Genomic DNA, 18480 nt, shown 5'->3' on the forward strand with positions numbered 1-18480 from the left:
ACCCCCTCACCGGTGCCCTCCCCACAGACGTCTGGGGCCCTGAGGCAGCGGCCCAGCATCAGGTCCAACATTCCCGGGCATCACCTCTACGAGCTAGAAATGGAGCCCAAACAGAAACAGAAACCACACAGCAGTCGGACCGAGAAGTTTATCACTAAGAACTGTCGTCTGCTAGGGCAGTGATGTGAACAGAGTTTCACGCATCCCCGAGGGTTGAGGGAGCGGGGCAGGTTAAGGGAACACTGGAAAGGGGACCCCTTCCCAAGGCCGGGGCACAGGCCTCACGGAGAAGGCACTGGGGGCCCCCAAATGGTGGGCTGGTTTGTGCGCAGTCACTGGGCCAGCAGGAACACCCTCTAGCACGGGCTGCTGGGTGGCCAGGTGCCAGAGGGGGTCGGGCACTGGGGACCTTGGCCAGTGCAGGGACCTCAGGTCAGGCCCCGGCTCAGTACCCTGGCTGGTGTCCTCCCACCCCTGGCACTGGTGAGCCACCAGAAACGAAAGGGTGTCCCGGACCCAGAGAGAGAAGTCCCTTTCTCGTGCAGTGACCCGCAGCCCTCTCTGCCGACAAGTTCAACCTCACGTGTGCGGTGCGGACAGACGCTGACGGAGCAGCCCATGGTCAAGAGCAGGCAGTAAGGGTGGCTGTGGGCTAAGGGCCATGACCTGGCCCTTGGCATGCGCCCCGTCCCGCTTCTCCTGACCCAGGAGCTGGAAGATGCCCCGCCTGGGGTCCCCGATGGGGGAGAGTCACTGACATCGATGGGCTGACGGAAGGGACAGAGTCATCCTCCGATGCTCGGAACACTGAACAGAGAACACTGGTCACTTCTGCTGGTGAGGAGGCAGCTGCGGTGACCCCTGCAGTCCCCTTGGGACGCGGGGAAGGGACACCCACGGACAGCTACGAGATGCCCGCCTCATGCCAGGCGCTTTCCATTTTGAAGAGGAGACGAAGGCTTCTAGAGGGGGGAGTTGGGACGTCGGCCCCCCCAGACCGGCCCAAACACTCCCACGGCACCGGGGCAGGGTTCTCCCCCGGACAGCGGCCATCTAGAAGACCCCTGGCAGCATGCGGTAAGGCACCACGGCGGTGTAGCGCACCCAGTCACTGCCGTACTTGCTGGCGCAGCGGTGCTCGTCCCGCAGGCAGCGGTGGGTCAGCAGGATGGTCATGTGGACGATGTAGAAGTACGGCAGCAGGTGGCCGCCGCCACAGGCCAGGCAGTAGGCCAGGCTGCCCAGGAGGTCACCCGTGTAGTTGAGGTGGCGGGCCAGGCCCCAGAAGCCCGACACCAGCAGCTTGCTGTGGTGCCTCTGCCCGTCGGCCGACGTGTACGCACACTCGATGACCTTGGGCTTCGCGCCCCAGATGAGGCAGCGGCCGTCCGTGCGCCGGAACAGGTCCTTCTGGTGGTTGGCCATCCGGAAGACGTAGTAGCCCAGCAGGCCCAGCAGCAGGACGCCCGCGGCGTAGGGCGCGGACAGCTGCACGGGGTGGTACACCAGGTACAGGCCCTGCCGGCGACAGGGCAGGGGTCAGCGCGGCCTCGGCCGGGGCTCGCCCCTGGCTCCCCGCCTGCCTGTGTCGGGCCTGGCCTTCCTCTCCCGCTAGTGAGGGCGCGGGCCTCATAGGGTGGCACTGGGGTCAAAGGGGCGAGTGCACCGACGGGTCCGCCATCTCCCTGCCTGTCCACCCGTGTACGTGCAAGTGCATACGAGCCACGAGGAGCTGCCCCCTTCACTCTCGCCTCCCAGACCCTCGGGAATTAGTTACGGAACAAAAAGGGCAGGAAAGGTGCCCGCTGGGCCGTTAAGCATCGAGATCTGAGTAAGTAAGAACATCAAACGCCCCTCCTCCCACTCAGTTCGCCCAAATCACCCTTTCCCCACAGGCCACCGAGCACCACCTCCTCTAAGCGCGCTGAGCTGTGCCCTCACGTCGCGGGTGGGAGCCCCGACACCCTGCACCTCAGACAGTGACCACAGAGAACGGGCCTTCACACAGGTGACCCAGGTAGGTCACTGCAGGGGGTCCTGACCCCACAGGAACTGTGCCCTCATGAGAACGGGAGATCGGGACGCAGACACGCACAGAGGGACGGCCACCCACAAGGCGTCCCAGAAGACAGGCTTCAGGGGAACCGGCCCTGTGACACCTGGGTCTGACTCTAGCCTCCAGGACAAGGACGGGGACGTGTCTATGGGGCTTTGCCACGGCGGCCGAGCTGAGTCCTGCACTCACCCCCCACCTGTGGGAACAGGGGGCGCCCCCAACCAAGGACACATGCAGCAGCAAAGACCCACCAGTGCTCAGCGTGTCTGCCCTCAGGGGGCCCCGGGCAGCCGCACCCCGCCCTCACCTGCAGCGTGTACAGGTACGGCAGCCACACGCAGTCCCCCCAGCCCAGGTACCACCCGAAGTGGTCGTGGCAGATGTCCATGGTTTTCAGGTACCAGGTCTCGTTCCAGAAAAAGTCCAGCACATATATGGCCTGCAAAGCAAGAGCAGCTATGGCCCACCCATCGGGTGGGGCCTCTGCAGGGGCGGGGCTGGCACTGGGCCTTCCACAGGGCTGCTCCTGCACTCCCCCCACCCCCCCAAGGACAGGAGGGGTGAGGGGTGGGCAGGGCATCCTTGTCGTGGAGAGTCCGTGGTTGGAGGACAGACAAGCAGGGCCCAAAAATGATGATGGAAGACGAGCCATGTCCTGGGAGGTGGCACCACGGTGGGGGTGGGGGACACTTGGAGCGGAGCGAGGTGGCTCCAGGTGGAAGGTGCAGGATGTCCCGTGGAGGAGGGGGCGTGGAATGCCAGTGCTGGGCAGCCTTTTATCCACGGGGCGTGTCCCCCAGCATGTGCCCTGACAGCTGTCCCCATGGCACCAGGACACACGTAAGGTGGCCCACACAGTGGGGTGACCGCCATGTCCCATGGGATTGGGAAGAATGATGTCTATTACAGATGGGACAAAGGTCACACCCCTCATTCCCCATCTTGAAGGAGACACCTGAGGCCCACAGGGACCATGTGGGGGCACCTCGTGGGAAACCACTCTGGAGGCCACAAAGTGTGACCTGTGGCCAGGACCACTCATGTCCTGAGACGTCGGAACTGCAGTGCCGGCACCACTGACATGCTGGAGCCGGTGACGGGCTGGGAGCGTCCCCACGGCCTGTGGGGCACCTGGCCTGCGGTGACAGAACTCCCCCACCATGGGCTCACCAGCCTGCGCCCCAGAAACATCGCAGGAAGGGGCTTCCCTCCTCTACACGTGGTGGATTAAGAGATGTCAGCCCCACCCAGCTCCCCGGTTTTCCCAGCACCGAGCGGGCGTCAGAGCTACCAACCCCACCCACGGCCACACACCTGAAGCACGTTGACCAGGATCATGGAGTTGGTCACGTGGCCGTGGAGCTCCCGCTGCTTGGCAGCAAAGGACAGGTTGATGAGGGTCCAGGCGACGATGCCGGGGCGTCCGTTAAAGAAAAGCTTGAAGTCAAACCACTTCCCAATTCGGGGGTTAAACTCAATGCCCATCATGTAGTTGTAGAAAAAGTTGCCTGTGAATTTGCTAGAAACAAAGAAAAGATACGATTTGTCGGGGAGCATGTCAAGGAGCCCGGACATGGGCTCAGCGCAGCCACAGGGCTGAGGGCGCCAGGCGACCGGGGTGAGGGCGGGCGAGTGCTGCGGAGAGCACGCACCAGAGCCCAGGTACCCTGCCCACCTCCTGCGTCCAGCGCCGCCCAGCGCAGCTGGCCCTGGAAGGAAGCCTCAGGGCTACGCGTTGGAGTCCGGGAAAGGGGGGATGTGGTCCCCGGGCTTGGTGCTTCCAGCACCCAGGCTGCTCACCGCCTCCCACGGGCTCCCGTGAGGCACCGCACAGGGGAGGGCACGCCTGGCTCAAACGGCCTGGAATGTGCTTCTGCAGCCACACGCAGGTCTGCACAGGACACACAGGCATTCAGGCCTCCCGAGAGCAAGCGGCCCAAGTTACGAGGAGACGGGGAGGAAAGGCGGTGCCACGCTCAGAGCCGGGCGCCCGGCTCCAGGCCCATGTCTCTCGCAGGACAGGCCTGTTAACCGTGGGCTGCCCTGGCTACCTGACCCCACAAGCCCTCTCACCCTCTCCTGGGGCGACCTGAGATCAGCCCAGGTCACCCAGGTGAAGGCCCCCGGGAGGCAGACCCTGCAGCGTACACACGAAGATTTGTGTCAGTCAGAAAAACAACACCATCCGTTTCCCTCAAGATGAGCAGAAAGCTGCAAAACACGCAAACTCCACAGCAGGTGGCAGGATGACAAAGCCTCGCAACCCAGTCCCAAGTCTGACAGCTGCAGACGGTGCACCGGGCCGGCGCTGGGACACTTCCCGGGAGCCTGGATGTCCCAGTGGAAGCAAACACACCTCGGCGTATTTGGGCCCCTGGGGCAAAATGCCTAAAGAAGGAGAGTCTTATTCATGCCTAAAGCCCCCTCGGTCCTCTCTCCTGCCTACACCCATCTGCAGGAGGACCCAGCAAGGCCTGTTGGTGATGAATGGGGGAGGGAGGAGGGGGAAAAGTGAGGGAGGGGTGGATGGGTGGTGAATAAAGGGGTGAATGGATGGATAGACAACGGAGGGTGGATGGATGGATGGATGGATGGGTGGGTGGTGGGTGGTGGATGGTGGACAGTGGATGGAGAAATAAAAATGGGTGGGTGGATGGATGGTGGTGGACGGTGGATGGACGGCCGGATAGATGGATGGATGGATGGGGGTGTGGGTGACAACTGTCTCACCCAAGGCTTCCCAGAGGACAGAAGCGCTCTCCTGGGAAGCAGACACATCAAAGCCACAGAAATAATGAGTCTCCTCACTGAGCCTGGTCCAGGCCACGTGGACATCCCCAAGACAGAGGCGACGTGCTCTCTGTGCCCCTTGGACACGAGTCACCTCTCGCGCCCCTCCGCTCCCACGACTCAGCCACCAAAGGCGGACCTGGCCACCGTCACTGCAGCCTTCCTCAGGCAGGAGGAGCCGCCCCGACATTTAGAAAGGCTGCCCCCAGATCGAACAAGCTGCACGAGGCTGCCCCACCCTCACGGACGCTCAAGCCCACCGGGTGCACCAGCTCCCGTCCGAGGTCACAGACCAGGTGAGCAGTGGCAGCGCGTGACTGGCTGTGCAGGGCGTACCGGTCTCTGGCGCTGGTGGGGAAGAGGTAGCCCTTGACCATTGCGAAGGTGGACACGGCGTAGCCCAGAATGTTGGCGCACCACAGCAGCGGGATCCAGTTGTCGAAGATGATGGTGGGAGAGAACCAGGCCAGCAGGTGGGTGCTGGCGAACCAGAGCAGGTGCGTGATGAGCCACGCCTGCAGGCCGTTGACCTGGTACTTGTTGACGACCCCTGCGCAGAGAAGACAGAAGCATGACAGCCTGCTCCCACCCGTGATAGCAGCCAGCGGGGGCCCCGGTCTGGGGTGTCCAGGCTGCCCCCAGCTGCTGCAGCACCTCCGGGCCCAGGTCACTGCCAGGGCGCACCTCACACTGCTGGTCGGGGGCCGACTGCTCCTGCCTGCGGGTCTGGGGAGAGGGAAGGGCCCTGGTGAGGCCTGTGGTTCTGAGCGCCCTGCGTGGCCGCACAGCCGGCAGCTGACGCAGTCAGGTGTGCGTAGCAGGTCAGAGCGCAGGGGCGCAGGGACAGGCTTAACTAAACGTCCAGGTGCTCTGGTGGTCACGGGCCTACAGCCAGGGCTTGCATGGCACGTCCACCATGGCCCACAGGCCTATCTGTGAAGCCAATTCCAGCCGAAGTGTTTAGATAGAAAAATGAGTCTAGGGAAATACAAAGCTCTGACAGCTCACTGGTAACGAAGGTCACAGGAGGTTTAGTTCCTGTCCTCTGCTGTAAAGACACCGTTGCTGATACAGCCCGGGCCCCACAGCCTGCCAATACACTGCCCGATCTCCCCACCGCAGCACTCAGGGCTCAGCACCGGCCCTGCGGCATCACAGGCGGGTGGGCACACGGTGTTCTCGGCAGGAAGGGCTCCATCAGTCCAGTGACAGCAGCCAGCTGTGGGGCACTGAAGACCGTGACCTTCAACCTCACGTCTGGGACAGTCCCAGCTGCCCTTGGCTGTCTCGAGCCTAGGTGCAGAGGACATCCTGAGCATGTTCACCTTGCCAGTGAGAAGACTTCACGGGGCAGGGACGGGGACAGGGACAGGCTGTGGGCCGCACCCGGCAGTTACCTGCAGGAGTCACAGCACCCTCCTGGACGCCTCCCACGTAGCCAGGCAGGACCTTGTGGCAGAAGTCAGGGAGCGCCACGTACAGGAGCACCTGGAACGGGGGTTTCAGGCTGAGCTCCTGGGGGGCCTGGCCCAGGGGCAGATGGGAAGGCGCGGTGCACACCCAAGAGGCCAGAGTCAGGGCAGTTACCCATTCCAGAAGAGTCTACGGCTCTGGGAGCCCAGACTACGCGTCTCAGCAGCAGAAATCATTACCGCCTACGCAGTCCCCACGTCCTGCCCCATGGGCTCACTCGGTCCCTCAGCAGGATGGCCGTGTCTGTCCCGCTCATGTTGGCAGCCGTGGACAACAATCAGGAGAGAGGCCCCAGGCCACAAAGGTGCCTCCTCAAGGAGCACAGGTCAGCGGTACCAGCACAGCCATGGGGCTGGGTGACCATCACCCCTCTCCAATTCCAGAACGTTCTCATCACCCCTTGGGGCCCCTGCCCCTCCTCCCAGCTCCTGACAACCTCGACTCTTTCTGTCTCCACAGATTCACCGGTCCTGGACTTGCCGTATGCATGTGGCTGAATGACGTCCTACCGTGTGGACAGGCCACACATGTTTGTCTGCTCAGCCCTGACAGACATTTGGGTCGTCCAACATCCAGGCCACTGACTCGGGATGCCCATTTCACGCCCACAGGGACTGACATGCGTGGGGACGTAAACCCACAGGCTGGGCCCTGGGGAGAAACAGCTGGTCCCGCCAGCGCTATCCTCCTGGGCAAGACAGCTCCAAGGCTGCTCACTCTCCCCAGCTCCGGAAACATCCGGGTCCGGTGAGAAACCACACCCACCTGTTCACCAGGGGCACTGGGCAAATGGCGTCTTCCTGGGGATCACCTGCTGGTCTGGGAGGCCAGGGGATCCCAGCATGGCTAAGGACATCCTTGGCCAGGGCCAACCCCTAGTGGGGACACAGGCCTTGGCTTTGCAGCCAAGTGTCCCTCTGCGGGTGGCTGCCCCTTCTCACCACCACTGTAAGGTCAGATCGCTGTCACATTCGGGGTTTCCCAGGCCCTTCTGTGTGCCCGAGGGGTCTGGCTCCCCAGTGCACAGCCGGCTGCTGCTGAACAGCAGGGCTCGCACCACAGCGTGTGGGGCGCCCGCTGCCTGACCGGGGGGCCTCCCACACCTGGCCGCACGGGATGTCCTGCCGGGCCCCGGGAACCAGAACGCCGGTCTGTGCCAGGACAAGTGTCCTCCACTGTCCCGGCAGAGGGGCCACCCGGCACCCTGACCTCACAGCAGCGGGGAGGGGGACTCACCTGGAAGGCGACCCACAAGGTGTAGATCTGGGCCGCTTCCTTCGTCAAAGACGGCGTCTGGGCCCAGATGTCGGAGAGCCGCACACGGCCCACAGCGAGATCCCACAGTGGGGCCGTGAGCGAGCAGCTGTACTGGTCACACGCCATGATGAAGAAATACACGATGAAGGGGGCGAAGAGCAGCAGGAACAGCACGCTCGCCAAGGAGAACCAGTCCACCTCCCTGGGGACGCAGATGGGCACGCTGGGCCGGCCGGTCCTCCGCCCCCCCCCCCGACAACCCCCAGGGCACCCAATGAAAGCCCAGGGCCCAGTGTCTGAACAGGAAGTGGGGGAAGCACGCCCACCCCCATACATGTCCCCCAGAATAACCACGGCAGCAGCATCAGAGCGGGGACTCCAGCAGGCCTGGGAATGTGTTTTTTCTCTCTTCCTCTTTTAATTCCTTACTTGATAACATGGGAAGCTGCTTGCCTTCCTCCGTGGCCAACAATCAAAATGTCTGTCACAGGCCTGTAAACCGCCCCCCACCCACCCCCCACCAAGGCCGGCGCCCTGTCACTAAGACCCACCCGTCTCCCAGCCAGGAGACGTGCAGGAGCCTTACCAGGCACGGCCCCACTGCCCCTGGGTGGTGTCCCCACCATGGGCAGCACCGCCCAGGCTCCTGGATTTGGGAGCGCCGGGCTGGGGTTTTGCAGCCATGCGGCCCTGTGGGAAGGAGACAGAAGCTGGGCTCAGACTGTCCCATGGGGGACAGACACTAGGATCACGGGCCCTGTGAGACCAGCCCCCCACCCCTGCGCTCAACCTCGCTCGTCCTAGACCGCAGAGTCCGGGCGGGGAAGAGAGCATCGTGCTGCCCGCTCCCAGAACCTGGCCCATGCCTCACTGAGTACAGTCGCCTCTGCCACAGCACGGAACGGTGCTGCACACGTGTAACATCCCCGGCCACGCACGGCCAAAAGTGGGGGACAGGGAGGTACCCAGGCAGCTCTCCTTTTTTCCTTTGAGGCTCACAGGACAGATGCGGAAGGTGAGGTACCTGCGGTCTTGACTTCCTCAGAGTCGGAAGGTCGCCCCAGGCCCACGAACCAGGGCCGTCTCCAGGGTCTGGTCAGGCAGGCCCACAGCAGAACGAAGGGTCCGCCCAAATTACTAGACTCTTAGGACCCAAGAGGCCCACCTGGTTCTTCGTGACCCACCGAAGAGAGTCCTGCAGGGACACAAAGACGCGAAGGACACTCAGGGAGCTGGCGTTCGGGCCCAAGAGCAGGTGGGCGCCCAGGTGAGATTTACTCAAGGCCCACTGCTGGAACCAAGTGAGAGGACGCACTCAGGAGCTAGACGATGCAAGGGGCCCTCGGAGGGATGACACCCACGGGAGCCTCTCTGCCGGGCCCACGCGGTGCCCAGACAGTAGTGGCCACTTCCTAAGGAGGCAGAACTGGGTGGAGGTTCACAAACATGAAGCCTTAACACAGGCAGGTGTGGCCCCAGAGAGCGGCTCTAGCCCGAGAGGCGTTCTCTTTGCAGACGCAGCCGCGAGTGCGCGTGCCCCTGAAACCCATCCAGAAGCTCGCTGTGCCGTCGGCCCGCATCAGGCCCCCACGCTCCCACCGGCACGTGCGAGGGGCTGGTGAGGCGCTACTACACGGAGCGGCAGGACATGAGGTGGGCTCGGAGCCTGGCTCTCTGCACACGCACAAACCGGTGACCCTTCTGAGCTTGTGGGGCATGCACACCCGTGCACGCAAGCGTCTGTGGTCGCCATTAAAGCTGGATAGAGGAGGGCTGGTGTCCCACACCTGGGACACAGGGAGATAGTGGGCTGTCTGGCACCCGGCCGGCTCCCGGACAGGTGTGAGTTCCACAGACAACAGCCACAGGGACGCTGTCCCTGAGGGACTGGGGATGGTGTGGCGGAAGCGGCTAGGGTTAGATGTCCGGATGTCGTGTCCGCGCCGGATGTGAAGCACTCATTTCAGACACGTCCATCCCGATGAACATGGGGCCAGCTTCAAGACGCAGCTGCCAGGGAGAGCACTGGATCAAAGCTGGGGCAACCGGGATAACGGACCGCTTGGCTGACCCGGCTTCCCCTTTCTGGGGCCTTAACCCCCGCACTCAGGCTTTCAGTTAGCCGCCAGAGGACCCGTGAAGCCCTAGACACCCCACCCGTGGCCCGAACACAGGCGGAGCCCCAGGTCTCAGTCTCTCCCCAAACCTCACCCCTGCGACCTCGCTGAGTGGTCCCAACACTCCATGCACCCCTGTCACCACCGACAAGCTGGGACTGTCAAGACTGATGGCTTAGGCCCTGTGGTGGCTTTCTGGCATCTCAAGGACTTAGTAATATGGGGACACACTAAAGCCAGGACCATGGCAGGGAAGCGCTGGGGGCTGGCACGGTGAATGCTCGGGAGGCCCAATGGTCACCATCAAGGCCGCAAGTTCTCAGCAGGACCAGGTCCTGGTGCCAACGTGTCCCCACTGGGAACTTAGGTTATGTGACCTCGGGCTGCTCTTTGCACTTGCTAGGCCTCAGTTCCGAGCACCTGCCAAGGTCCAGCCACCCGCCGCCTCTCCGAGCTCTCACACGGGCCCTGGGGAGCAGGCACGATCAGGCCCAAGTCGCAGATGGACGGAGTGAGGCAAGACGGCGAGCGAGTTGTCTCTGACAGACCTAGAGGGGCCAGGCCAGGCCCGCAGGACGTCCCCTCGCCCCGCTCCACTCGGAAGGCCATGGGCAAACTTCGGAACACAAGGGCGGGGACCCCGCGGAGGTTCTGAGCCCCGAACACTACTCTAACACACAGGGAGAGGTGCACTGTGTCGGAATAACGTCAGAGCAGCTGGGGCCTGTTCCAGAAGCTTCGGTGAGGGCGGGGTAGAGGCCAAAAAACACAGACATGCGCTGAACTGGTCTTTAGACGGAAATGAATGATAATATTCAGGATCAGCGAGAGGGTGGGCCGCTGCCCTCCCGGAGGCCAAGCGGACCGGCATCTCCCCGTAGGACGATTTCCGGAGCCCAGGGCAGGCGGCTGAGTAAGCGTGCAGATGTGGGAACCCCCACTGGAGGCGGCTGTCCTTACTCACAGACACCGGCAGCACCCACACCGCCATCAGCAGGATCGATGAGCGACGGCGCACCCTCCACTGTGAGACAGTCACCGATTTCCTTAAAGAACGAGCTCAACAGGCAAAGGCAGGTCCCCAGCGTGTCGGCAGCACAGGACAAGTTGCGAGACAGTCCATTGTTAAAAAGACCATTTACAAAGCTGAGCACCAACAGCTTAAACTGGAGAAACTGGGTTTTTTCCCTCTTTTCCTGGTAGAAATGTACTTGTCTAATAAAACACTTTAACCACAAAAGGAGTTTCTGCCCAGCCCTTGGAGCCGTGGGGTCCCAGCTGTGGGACCACCTGAGGCCCTCACTAGGGTCTGGGAGGCCATCTGTCCACAGCGGACGGCAACAGCAGGGGTGGTCCCTGGGTTCACCTGATGCTTTCTGCATCCCCACCCCCCATGTGGTCACAGCCTCTACTCACACCCTCTACTCACACTGCTGAGTCACAAGCCTCCTATACCAGACTCGGGGTGGGGTGGGGTGGGGCAGGGTGGGGCAGGGTGAGGTGGGCAGCTCCCCAAGCTCCCAGAACCTGAGCTCTACCTGGCTCACCTCGGCTGGGCAGGTGTCCCGGGCCGGGACCCTGTAGGCAGCCTCTGGGGACACGCATGTGCCCTGGCTTCAACCCTGCTTTTGGAAAGCTCAAATATCTGATAACCCAAGTTCAAAAGTCAAATGTCCAAGTTCCTTGCCAGGAGTCACACTGGCTTGGGCGTGTCCTCCTCCAGATGGCTGCCAGGGTTATATTACACAATGCACACAGCCACGGTCTTTCCTGTGTCCCAAATTCTTTGGCACCTTCACTTTTTCCTGTCCTGGGATGGTGTCCTGTGGTGCACACCTACTGTCAGGCCTGCCCCTTTTTCCATTTGTTTCAGCTTGTTTAATACGCACGAGCATCACGTGTGAAGCAGCCTGATCGTGTAGCCCGCACATGATGCTGGTGGCAAGTGTCCTACAGGTGAGAGGGCTCCACCCTCCCAGCCCTGCCCTGGCCTCTGCAGCCCCCAGGCTTCTCAGCTCCCTCCGCCCAGGCTCCCACACATTTGACAGAGTGAACAGGACCCTGCAGAATCCTATTAAAAAGGGATCCGCCAGAACGGGCTCCCAAAGAGCGCGTCCCTTTCACGGGACTGTGCAGCCCCTGGATCCCGTCTTAAATCTGGACACCCAACGAGGTTCGCTGTGGGGCCCGGCTCCTGCTTCTTGACCTCTCGGCTGCAGGAAGAGCTCTGGTGGGCACGAGAAGGGCGCCTTGCTCCAAGACCAGGTGCACCTGAGGCCACACACCACTGGCTCCTTCCTCCGCTCTGGGCAAAAAGTCACAGCCGAAAACACACTTTCAGGAATCCTTGCTCTCTGGTCAACGCCGCCATCCACGTGGGGGTCCGGGGATGAGGGTGCTAGGAACGGTGTTCTGCCCCCACTCCCAGGCCCCAAAGGCAGGTGTGGCATGAGGACCTGTTGCCCCAAACCAAAGCAACGTCGCCGGGGTGTGGGTCTGAGCCTCGGTCCTGCCGCCCTCTAAGTAGGTGACTCTCCAGGTCACTTCCCAATTCGGGAAAGTGGGGTGAGGCCAGATGCGTGGGCTATACTGAGTAAGAACGGTGCCTCGCACATGGGAAACGCACAGGAAGTGACAGGCGGCCAGGCACGCACTGCTTCAGACGGCATCTTTCCTCCCTTCCAGCTTCCCCCTCCCGTTTTAGCTTTTGTCAGATCTTACCAAACAGTCCCCACCTGTAAGAGCCTATTCAGTAAAACTATCCCGTGCCCAGGAGAGAGGCGGTAAGTCACTAAGGGAGGGAAAGCAGGGACGGCTGGAAAAGCAGAGCGGCCCGTGTGCGCACTCCCTGCAGTTTCTGGGTCTCCATCTCCGCCCCGGTGAAGCGGTTCGGCATCTCCGTCCTGCTTCCAGCAGCTCCGTTATTTCCTCAAACGGAGAGCTGCATCCGCTCGCGTGGGGTACCCCGGCGGCCCGAGGCGAGCTCCCGCACACCCGGGGCACACAGCGTCCCCCCCGAGGGGCCGTCTGGGCGTGGACCAAGCGGCGTCCGTACTCTCGGACGCCCCTCCCCGCCTGCGCGCGGCTCCAGAACACCGGGCCCACTCACACCTGCGCGCACGCAGTCCGGGCCCCCCTGAGCACGCATCCCTTCCTCACCTGCGCGCGATCCCAGCCACGCGATTACCTGCGCACGCCGAACCCCGCACACACGACCGACTCACCTCCACTCGTGGATCCGAGCCCTTAAATTGCGCCCTCCTAGACCCGCGTAATCCAGCCAGCCGTGGCCCCGCCCCACGCTAACGTGTGGCGGTGGTCGACCAACCGGAGGCGGCCCCTGCGCGCGGAGCCTCTTTGCGTCCTGCAATTGGCCTCAGTGGCTAGCTCCGCCCCCTGAACTGAGTCGGACCACAGTGCGCGCCACTCCACGGCGGCGGGGCACGAGATTGACGGCGAGAGCCGGCTCCGAGGATGCCCTCCCCGGGGCGGGGCGGGGCGCCGGATACCCTGGAGCAAGGCGTGGATGCTGCAGTCAAGACCGCGTGATCCCGCGCGAGGCTCCGCTGCTCGTCCACCGCGTGGTCGCGGGCGTGCCTCTTACTCCGTGCCTGTTTCCTCTTCTGCTAGCGGGGCTTCTAAGGAGCGTAGCAAATACAGAGCATCTGGGGCCAGGTGCCGAGTCCACAAAACAGACAAAATCCCTGCTTTTAGGGCAGGAGGCAGTAACCACTAAACAATCAAGTAGGTATGTAGTGCGTCAGATAGTGAGGTTAAAGCAGGGTAACAGATTGACGGTGTGAGGAGCCGTGTTATTTAGGGGTGGCAGACAGGGCGCTCTGCTAGGAGGACATCACGGCCCAGTTCCCCAGAAAGCGGCCGGGACTTGGAGTTTTGGGTGGGATGTTTACTAGGGATCACACCTGCGCGGAGATGGGGAGGGAGGAAGCGCTGGGCGGAGGGAGAAGTGGAGTCACAAAGCACGCCCTCGGCTTTGGCCAAAGACGTGGGGAAGCTGCCGTGTTAAGAGAGCTGCCCAGAGTTGTCCCACTGGACGGGAATGGGCCAACAGGTACTCCTGCAGCCATCAGTCATTGGGCTCGGGCCACCCCAGCAAGGGCACGACCTTGGGTGGGGCAGCTGTAGTCGGGCAGCCCTGGAGAAGGGCAGCTGAAGACGTCTGCAGACCCCACCTCCTACACATGGGGCGGCAGGCTTCCTGCCTGGAAGATCTACTTGGCATGTCTCTGTGTTGCTCACAGAGACTTCTTTTTCCTGCAGCAGTTTTTTTGAAAGATGTCAAATAAACCAATTGGATATTTCGTGAAGTGACACCCTTATACCTAGATTCTGCAGATAACTTTCTCTCTCTGTGTTATCCCCCTCCTTTCCCCCAGCCCGAACCATTCATTAGCTACAGATGAGACCTCCTTCCTAAATACATCTATCTGCCTCCTAAAAACAAGGATGTTCTTTCATGTTATAAAATAAAATGACCACACTCTGGAAATTTGGCATCAATGCATTGCTCTTATCTGATATATCTGTCCGCATTCAGTGTGCCCAATGTCCCAGAAATGTCCTTCAGAGCTCTTTCGAAAACCCCAGGATCTAATTAGGAAACCGCACCGTGCATTTAGTTGCCACGGCTCCCTAGCCTTCCTCACTCTGAAGCAGGGACCAGCTTTTATAACGTCTTATATTGTATCTTTTTGATTTCCCATAACATGACAGTTTTGAAGAAACCAGGCTAGCTTTTTGGGATCTCGCTATTTGGGTCTGGCTGGTTTCCTCACCCTTGCATGTAGGTTGTGCGTTTAGGGACAGGATGACACGCTACACAGATGGTGTCATGTTTCCAATGATCATATCAGGAAGCAGCACGATGTCATTCTGTCTCATTGTTGAAGGGAAGTTTAATCGTGTGGTCAGGTGGTTTCTGCCACGTCTCCACTTTTCCTCTCTTGGTTAAAAAGTAGCCTGGGGCGGGAGCACTTGGAGACAGTGTCCATCTGCTGTTCTCAAACAACCTTTCATCCAGGCAGCTAGCATCCAGTGAAGACTTTGGCCTGAATCGCCGACTTCTTGGTGCAAAAGGGTGATTTTCTCATTTCATCATTCCTTCAAAATCTATTAGTTGGCACTTTTTTCTGTGAGTAATTTTCCTCTACTATTTAATTTTTTGTCAGTATTGATTATTAGGTTTTCTACTCACTGAGTTATGATCCTGTATGCCCACTCACTTTTTGAGGAAAAAAAAGTTTCTTGCGTACCCAAACTGTCCTATATTTGACCAGTGGGAGTCCCTTCCAACTGACTTCTTTTTTTCAAGTACCATGTCCCCTCATTTGAGAATTCACTTATTTTCTGCGACAGCCAGCTGTCGGAGGGCCCTCCTCTTCCTGGCCCCAGGCCTAGAATCAGCCCTTCTTGACTCGAAGAATCAAGAGGTTTCTGGGAATGAAAATGAATCCCACAGGTTTGACAAAGGGTTCAGTGAGTTATCAGATACACATTTTTGTGCTTTTGTGGGGGTTGCAAGTTGTCCTGAGCAAGCACTACTTTATAAGCAGAGGGGACAGCTACCATATTTTACCGTGTGTAATGTGCACATTTTTTTGCCCGCGTTTTCGGGAACACCAAGGATGTGCACTATACATGGGTGTAATGATTATGCACCAGAGATATAATAACCCCGTGTATAATGGGCACAAAACGATGGGCACGCGTTGTACATGGCAAAATACGGTGTTTAAAATGTGGAAGCACGTACATGCACAGCAGAGGTGTAGCTTTGCTAATCGGGAGAAAAGGGTGGGCTACTCCGTCAGTGACGGTGCTGTGGTTCTAACGCACACACGAAAGGAGATTCTAAGTGGACTAAAGACTGAAAGTGACTGGAACACTGTAGGTAGTGAACAGCTGCAGACGCTCCGGAGAGGGAGTCGGGTGATGTCAACGCAGTACACACCTGCACAGTACTGCTCCGGTGGGCACAGGCCCTGGAGAAACTGCCGGCTACAGGTGTAGAGAAACAACTGGAGGCCCCCAAGGGCACACCTGTGGGAATGAAAGTGGCAGTTGTACTCGTGTGTGCAAGCCCCTGTGTGTTGGCACCAAGCTGCCAGTAATTTAAATGCCTGTCTCTTATTCAACTGGTAAATGGTACTTTATTCCTACAATGGAGAACTGCAGAAAAGTGATGTAAATAATGTATCTGATACTGAGGCAGGATAGTAAGAATCTAGGGAAATTCTTTGGCAAAAGGAGGGAAACAGACAAAATAACTCACCAAGGCCAAACAATGTGAGCGACTCACAATCAGCTAGTGGGTCACAGGTCTTATCTTCCTGAACCAAGGACGCCTGGGAGCAAATGATTTACACACTCCAGACTGTGCTGGGGCAGACCAGCCTGGGCCCTGGGCCCTCCTCAATGACACTCTTTAAAGATGGATCACACCGACCAAAGAACAGCCCTGACCCCCGTGAACACTCATTTTGATGAGTCAACACACTGAAGAACAAACAGCAAACTAATGAATATGCTGTAAGACCCTCCCCTGAGACCCCCTCCCCTGGACTTCCCACCCTCAGAAGAGGGACAAAAGCTTCAAGACAAAGGACCCAGACTGGGCTCTCTCTGTAGTGTGCCCTCGCTTTTTCTCTCCAGCGTGAACTGTTCCCTTTCTTTCTTGTAAACTCGAAGGGTCCCCAGGAGACTCGCAGCCAGGGGAGCAGTGGGCAGCAGCAGCTCACCCCGGGCTCGCCCCCTGACCCTGTCTCCCAGGCCCCCTTCTCTCTGACTTCTCAGTGAGCCAAAGCAGCCCCCCTCGTTTCTTACCTGAAACACTTTGAGAGAGCCAAGTGTCACCGAACAGCAACCGGGGTCCTGCTGCCTACTGCCACCCTCTAGGCAAAATTCCAGGGGCAAAGGTTTGGTGATAAAGGAAAGGCATCTTTATTAAAAAGCCGTCACTGAAGCCTATCAAGTCACAGCTTTAATCACTGGAACCTATCAATTAAGACTAAACTCTAGGCCCTGGCTGGTGTAGCTCAGTGGATTGAGCGCGGGACTGCGAACCACACGATCGCGGTTCGATTCCCAGTCAGGGCACATACCTGGGTTGCAGGCCAGTTCCCAATGGGGACTCACGAGAGGCAACCATACATTGATGTTTCTCTCCTTCTCTCCTTCCCTTCCCCTCTGAAGATAAATAAATAAAATCTTTAAAAAAAAAAAAAGACTAAACTCTAACACCTGGGTTCTCTTAGCTTTTCCCTGTTGGATTTAATTATCTTATTGCTTGTAGGGCTAGTTTACAAAGTAAAACCACATGAGCTACAAAAGCTACACAACTTTGGAAGAAGGGCTGGCATCTGCCTCAGAGCCTGTCCCCTCTAGGACACCTGAAGAAGAAACCTGCCACCTCCTGCCAGGCCAGCGCGCCCCCAGGCTGTGCCCAGAGCTCCTTCCCATACCGTTGGGTGGGAAATGCAGGCGCGCTCGAGGAAGAAGAGCCCAAGAGCCAGCCCTCTCTTTATGTCAGCAGATCTTGTCCCTGTATAGAGGGGTCACCAAACCTTTGGTGATGCCTAGAGGGTGGCAGCAGGCAGCAGGACCCCGGTTGCTTTGGGTGGCAGTTGGGCTCTCCCGAAGTGTTGCAGGAAAGAAACGAGGGGGCTGCTTTGCTCACTTGTGTGTTGCAACCGATCAAGGCCTGGCAGACACACTCTTGCTTCCGGTAGACAGAAGAAAATGTTTAGAGTGGTAGGAATACTCGACATCTCTTTATTGGCGGGTGGGTGACCACGCAAGCCACAAGCTGCGCGCCTCCTTAGTGAAAAGCCCCTACCTGTTAAGTGCTAGAGCGGAACAAAGCCAGAAAACAGCCAAACTCTTACATAACACACTACCGTAATTCCGCACATGAGAGCTCACTCTATGTTATGGGAAGTTTACCGGACCCAGTCTCAAGGCTGTGAGATCACTGGTTATCAGGCCCCTCCAAGGCTATGGGAACACTGCTCATCTTAGTCACGCAGACACCCGGGCGAGGAAGACGGTCTGCCTCCACTTACCCTACACCTTGACCTCGCGAACTCCTCCTACGGCCGCTCCCTAATTCTCACCCCGCCTCGCCGTGGTCTGATCAGATCTCTCTGCAACAAAAGCAGCCCAGCCTATGCTCTCTCCTGTTGCTTCTTCTACCCTAAGGCCGTCTTTGTTTCACTGTGCCGGGCCTTAATAAATTCACTCCCAAAGCACCTGGACCGGCGCTGTGACACCTTTCCACACACTACCAGCCCAGCCCCAGGCAGACCCCGAGGATAGGGACACTACAGAAAAATACATCGAGTTGCGGAAGCACATTAAGGTGCAATTTGTGGGGAAGTGTGAAATAAAATAGAGGGGTGGGGAGGAGCCAGGCCTGACCCTACACACCAGCGCTCCAGGACCTGGCGACCAACCCCTCTGCCTGTTGGCTTGTAGCGCGCAGGTGCACAGGGCACCGGTGCAGCCCGCCCCCTATCGACCGGTCGCTGACGAGCCTCCCAGACTGCGCAGGCGCGACCTGGCTCCGCGGGCGGAGCTGGACGGTCCCGGAAGCGGGGCAAGGCGACGGGCAGGGAGGGGCTGGGCTACGCACGAGCGAGGCGAGGATGGGCAGATCAATGCGGAGGGGCGGAGAATGGGGCGGAGCTATCACGGGAGTGGCCGGGCGATCAAGGGGTGGGACCTGACGCGGTCCAATCTCCGTCAAGTCCGCCCTGCGGGGCGGGGCCG

General features: G+C 59.6%; 1 protein-coding gene across 2 annotated transcripts; it reads right to left on the bottom strand.

The window, feature by feature from the left end:
• Positions 1-134: 134 nt before the first annotated feature.
• On the bottom strand, positions 135-12941 carry DHCR7 (7-dehydrocholesterol reductase). 2 transcript variants are annotated; one of them, XM_037062597.1, is made up of 9 exons: positions 12918-12941; positions 8601-8771; positions 8163-8266; positions 7556-7778; positions 6244-6334; positions 5183-5396; positions 3371-3575; positions 2364-2495; positions 135-1518 (listed from the first exon to the last, which is right to left on the bottom strand). In XM_037062597.1, exons 3-9 carry the CDS (start codon positions 8258-8260, stop codon positions 1054-1056), a joined length of 1428 nt encoding a protein of 475 aa, XP_036918492.1. In that variant the 5' UTR covers positions 8261-8266; positions 8601-8771; positions 12918-12941; the 3' UTR covers positions 135-1053. The 2 variants fall into 2 exon arrangements, with proteins under 2 accessions (XP_036918492.1, XP_036918493.1); XM_037062598.1 differs by lacking the exon at positions 12918-12941 and adding an exon at positions 12853-12873.
• Between the last annotated feature and the right edge of the window lie 5539 nt (positions 12942-18480).

Source organism: Sturnira hondurensis, unplaced genomic scaffold (assembly GCF_014824575.4).
Source record: "Sturnira hondurensis isolate 20B ecotype Veracruz unplaced genomic scaffold, ASM1482457v3 Scaffold0014099, whole genome shotgun sequence".
NCBI lineage: Eukaryota > Metazoa > Chordata > Mammalia > Chiroptera > Phyllostomidae > Sturnira > Sturnira hondurensis.

Bases quoted from the DNA above. Each gene is read 5' to 3' on its own strand.
- DHCR7 (XM_037062597.1), bottom strand. From the start codon at position 8,260: ATGGCTGCAAAACCCCAGCCCGGCGCTCCCAAATCCAGGAGCCTGGGC. The intron at 5,397-6,243 runs GTAACTGCCGGG...TTCTCTGCGCAG, and splicing joins GGGTGCTGTGACTCCTGCAG to GGGTCGTCAACAAGTACCAG. The intron at 3,576-5,182 runs GTACGCCCTGCA...CTTTGTTTCTAG, and splicing joins CCCACCAGCGCCAGAGACCG to CAAATTCACAGGCAACTTTT.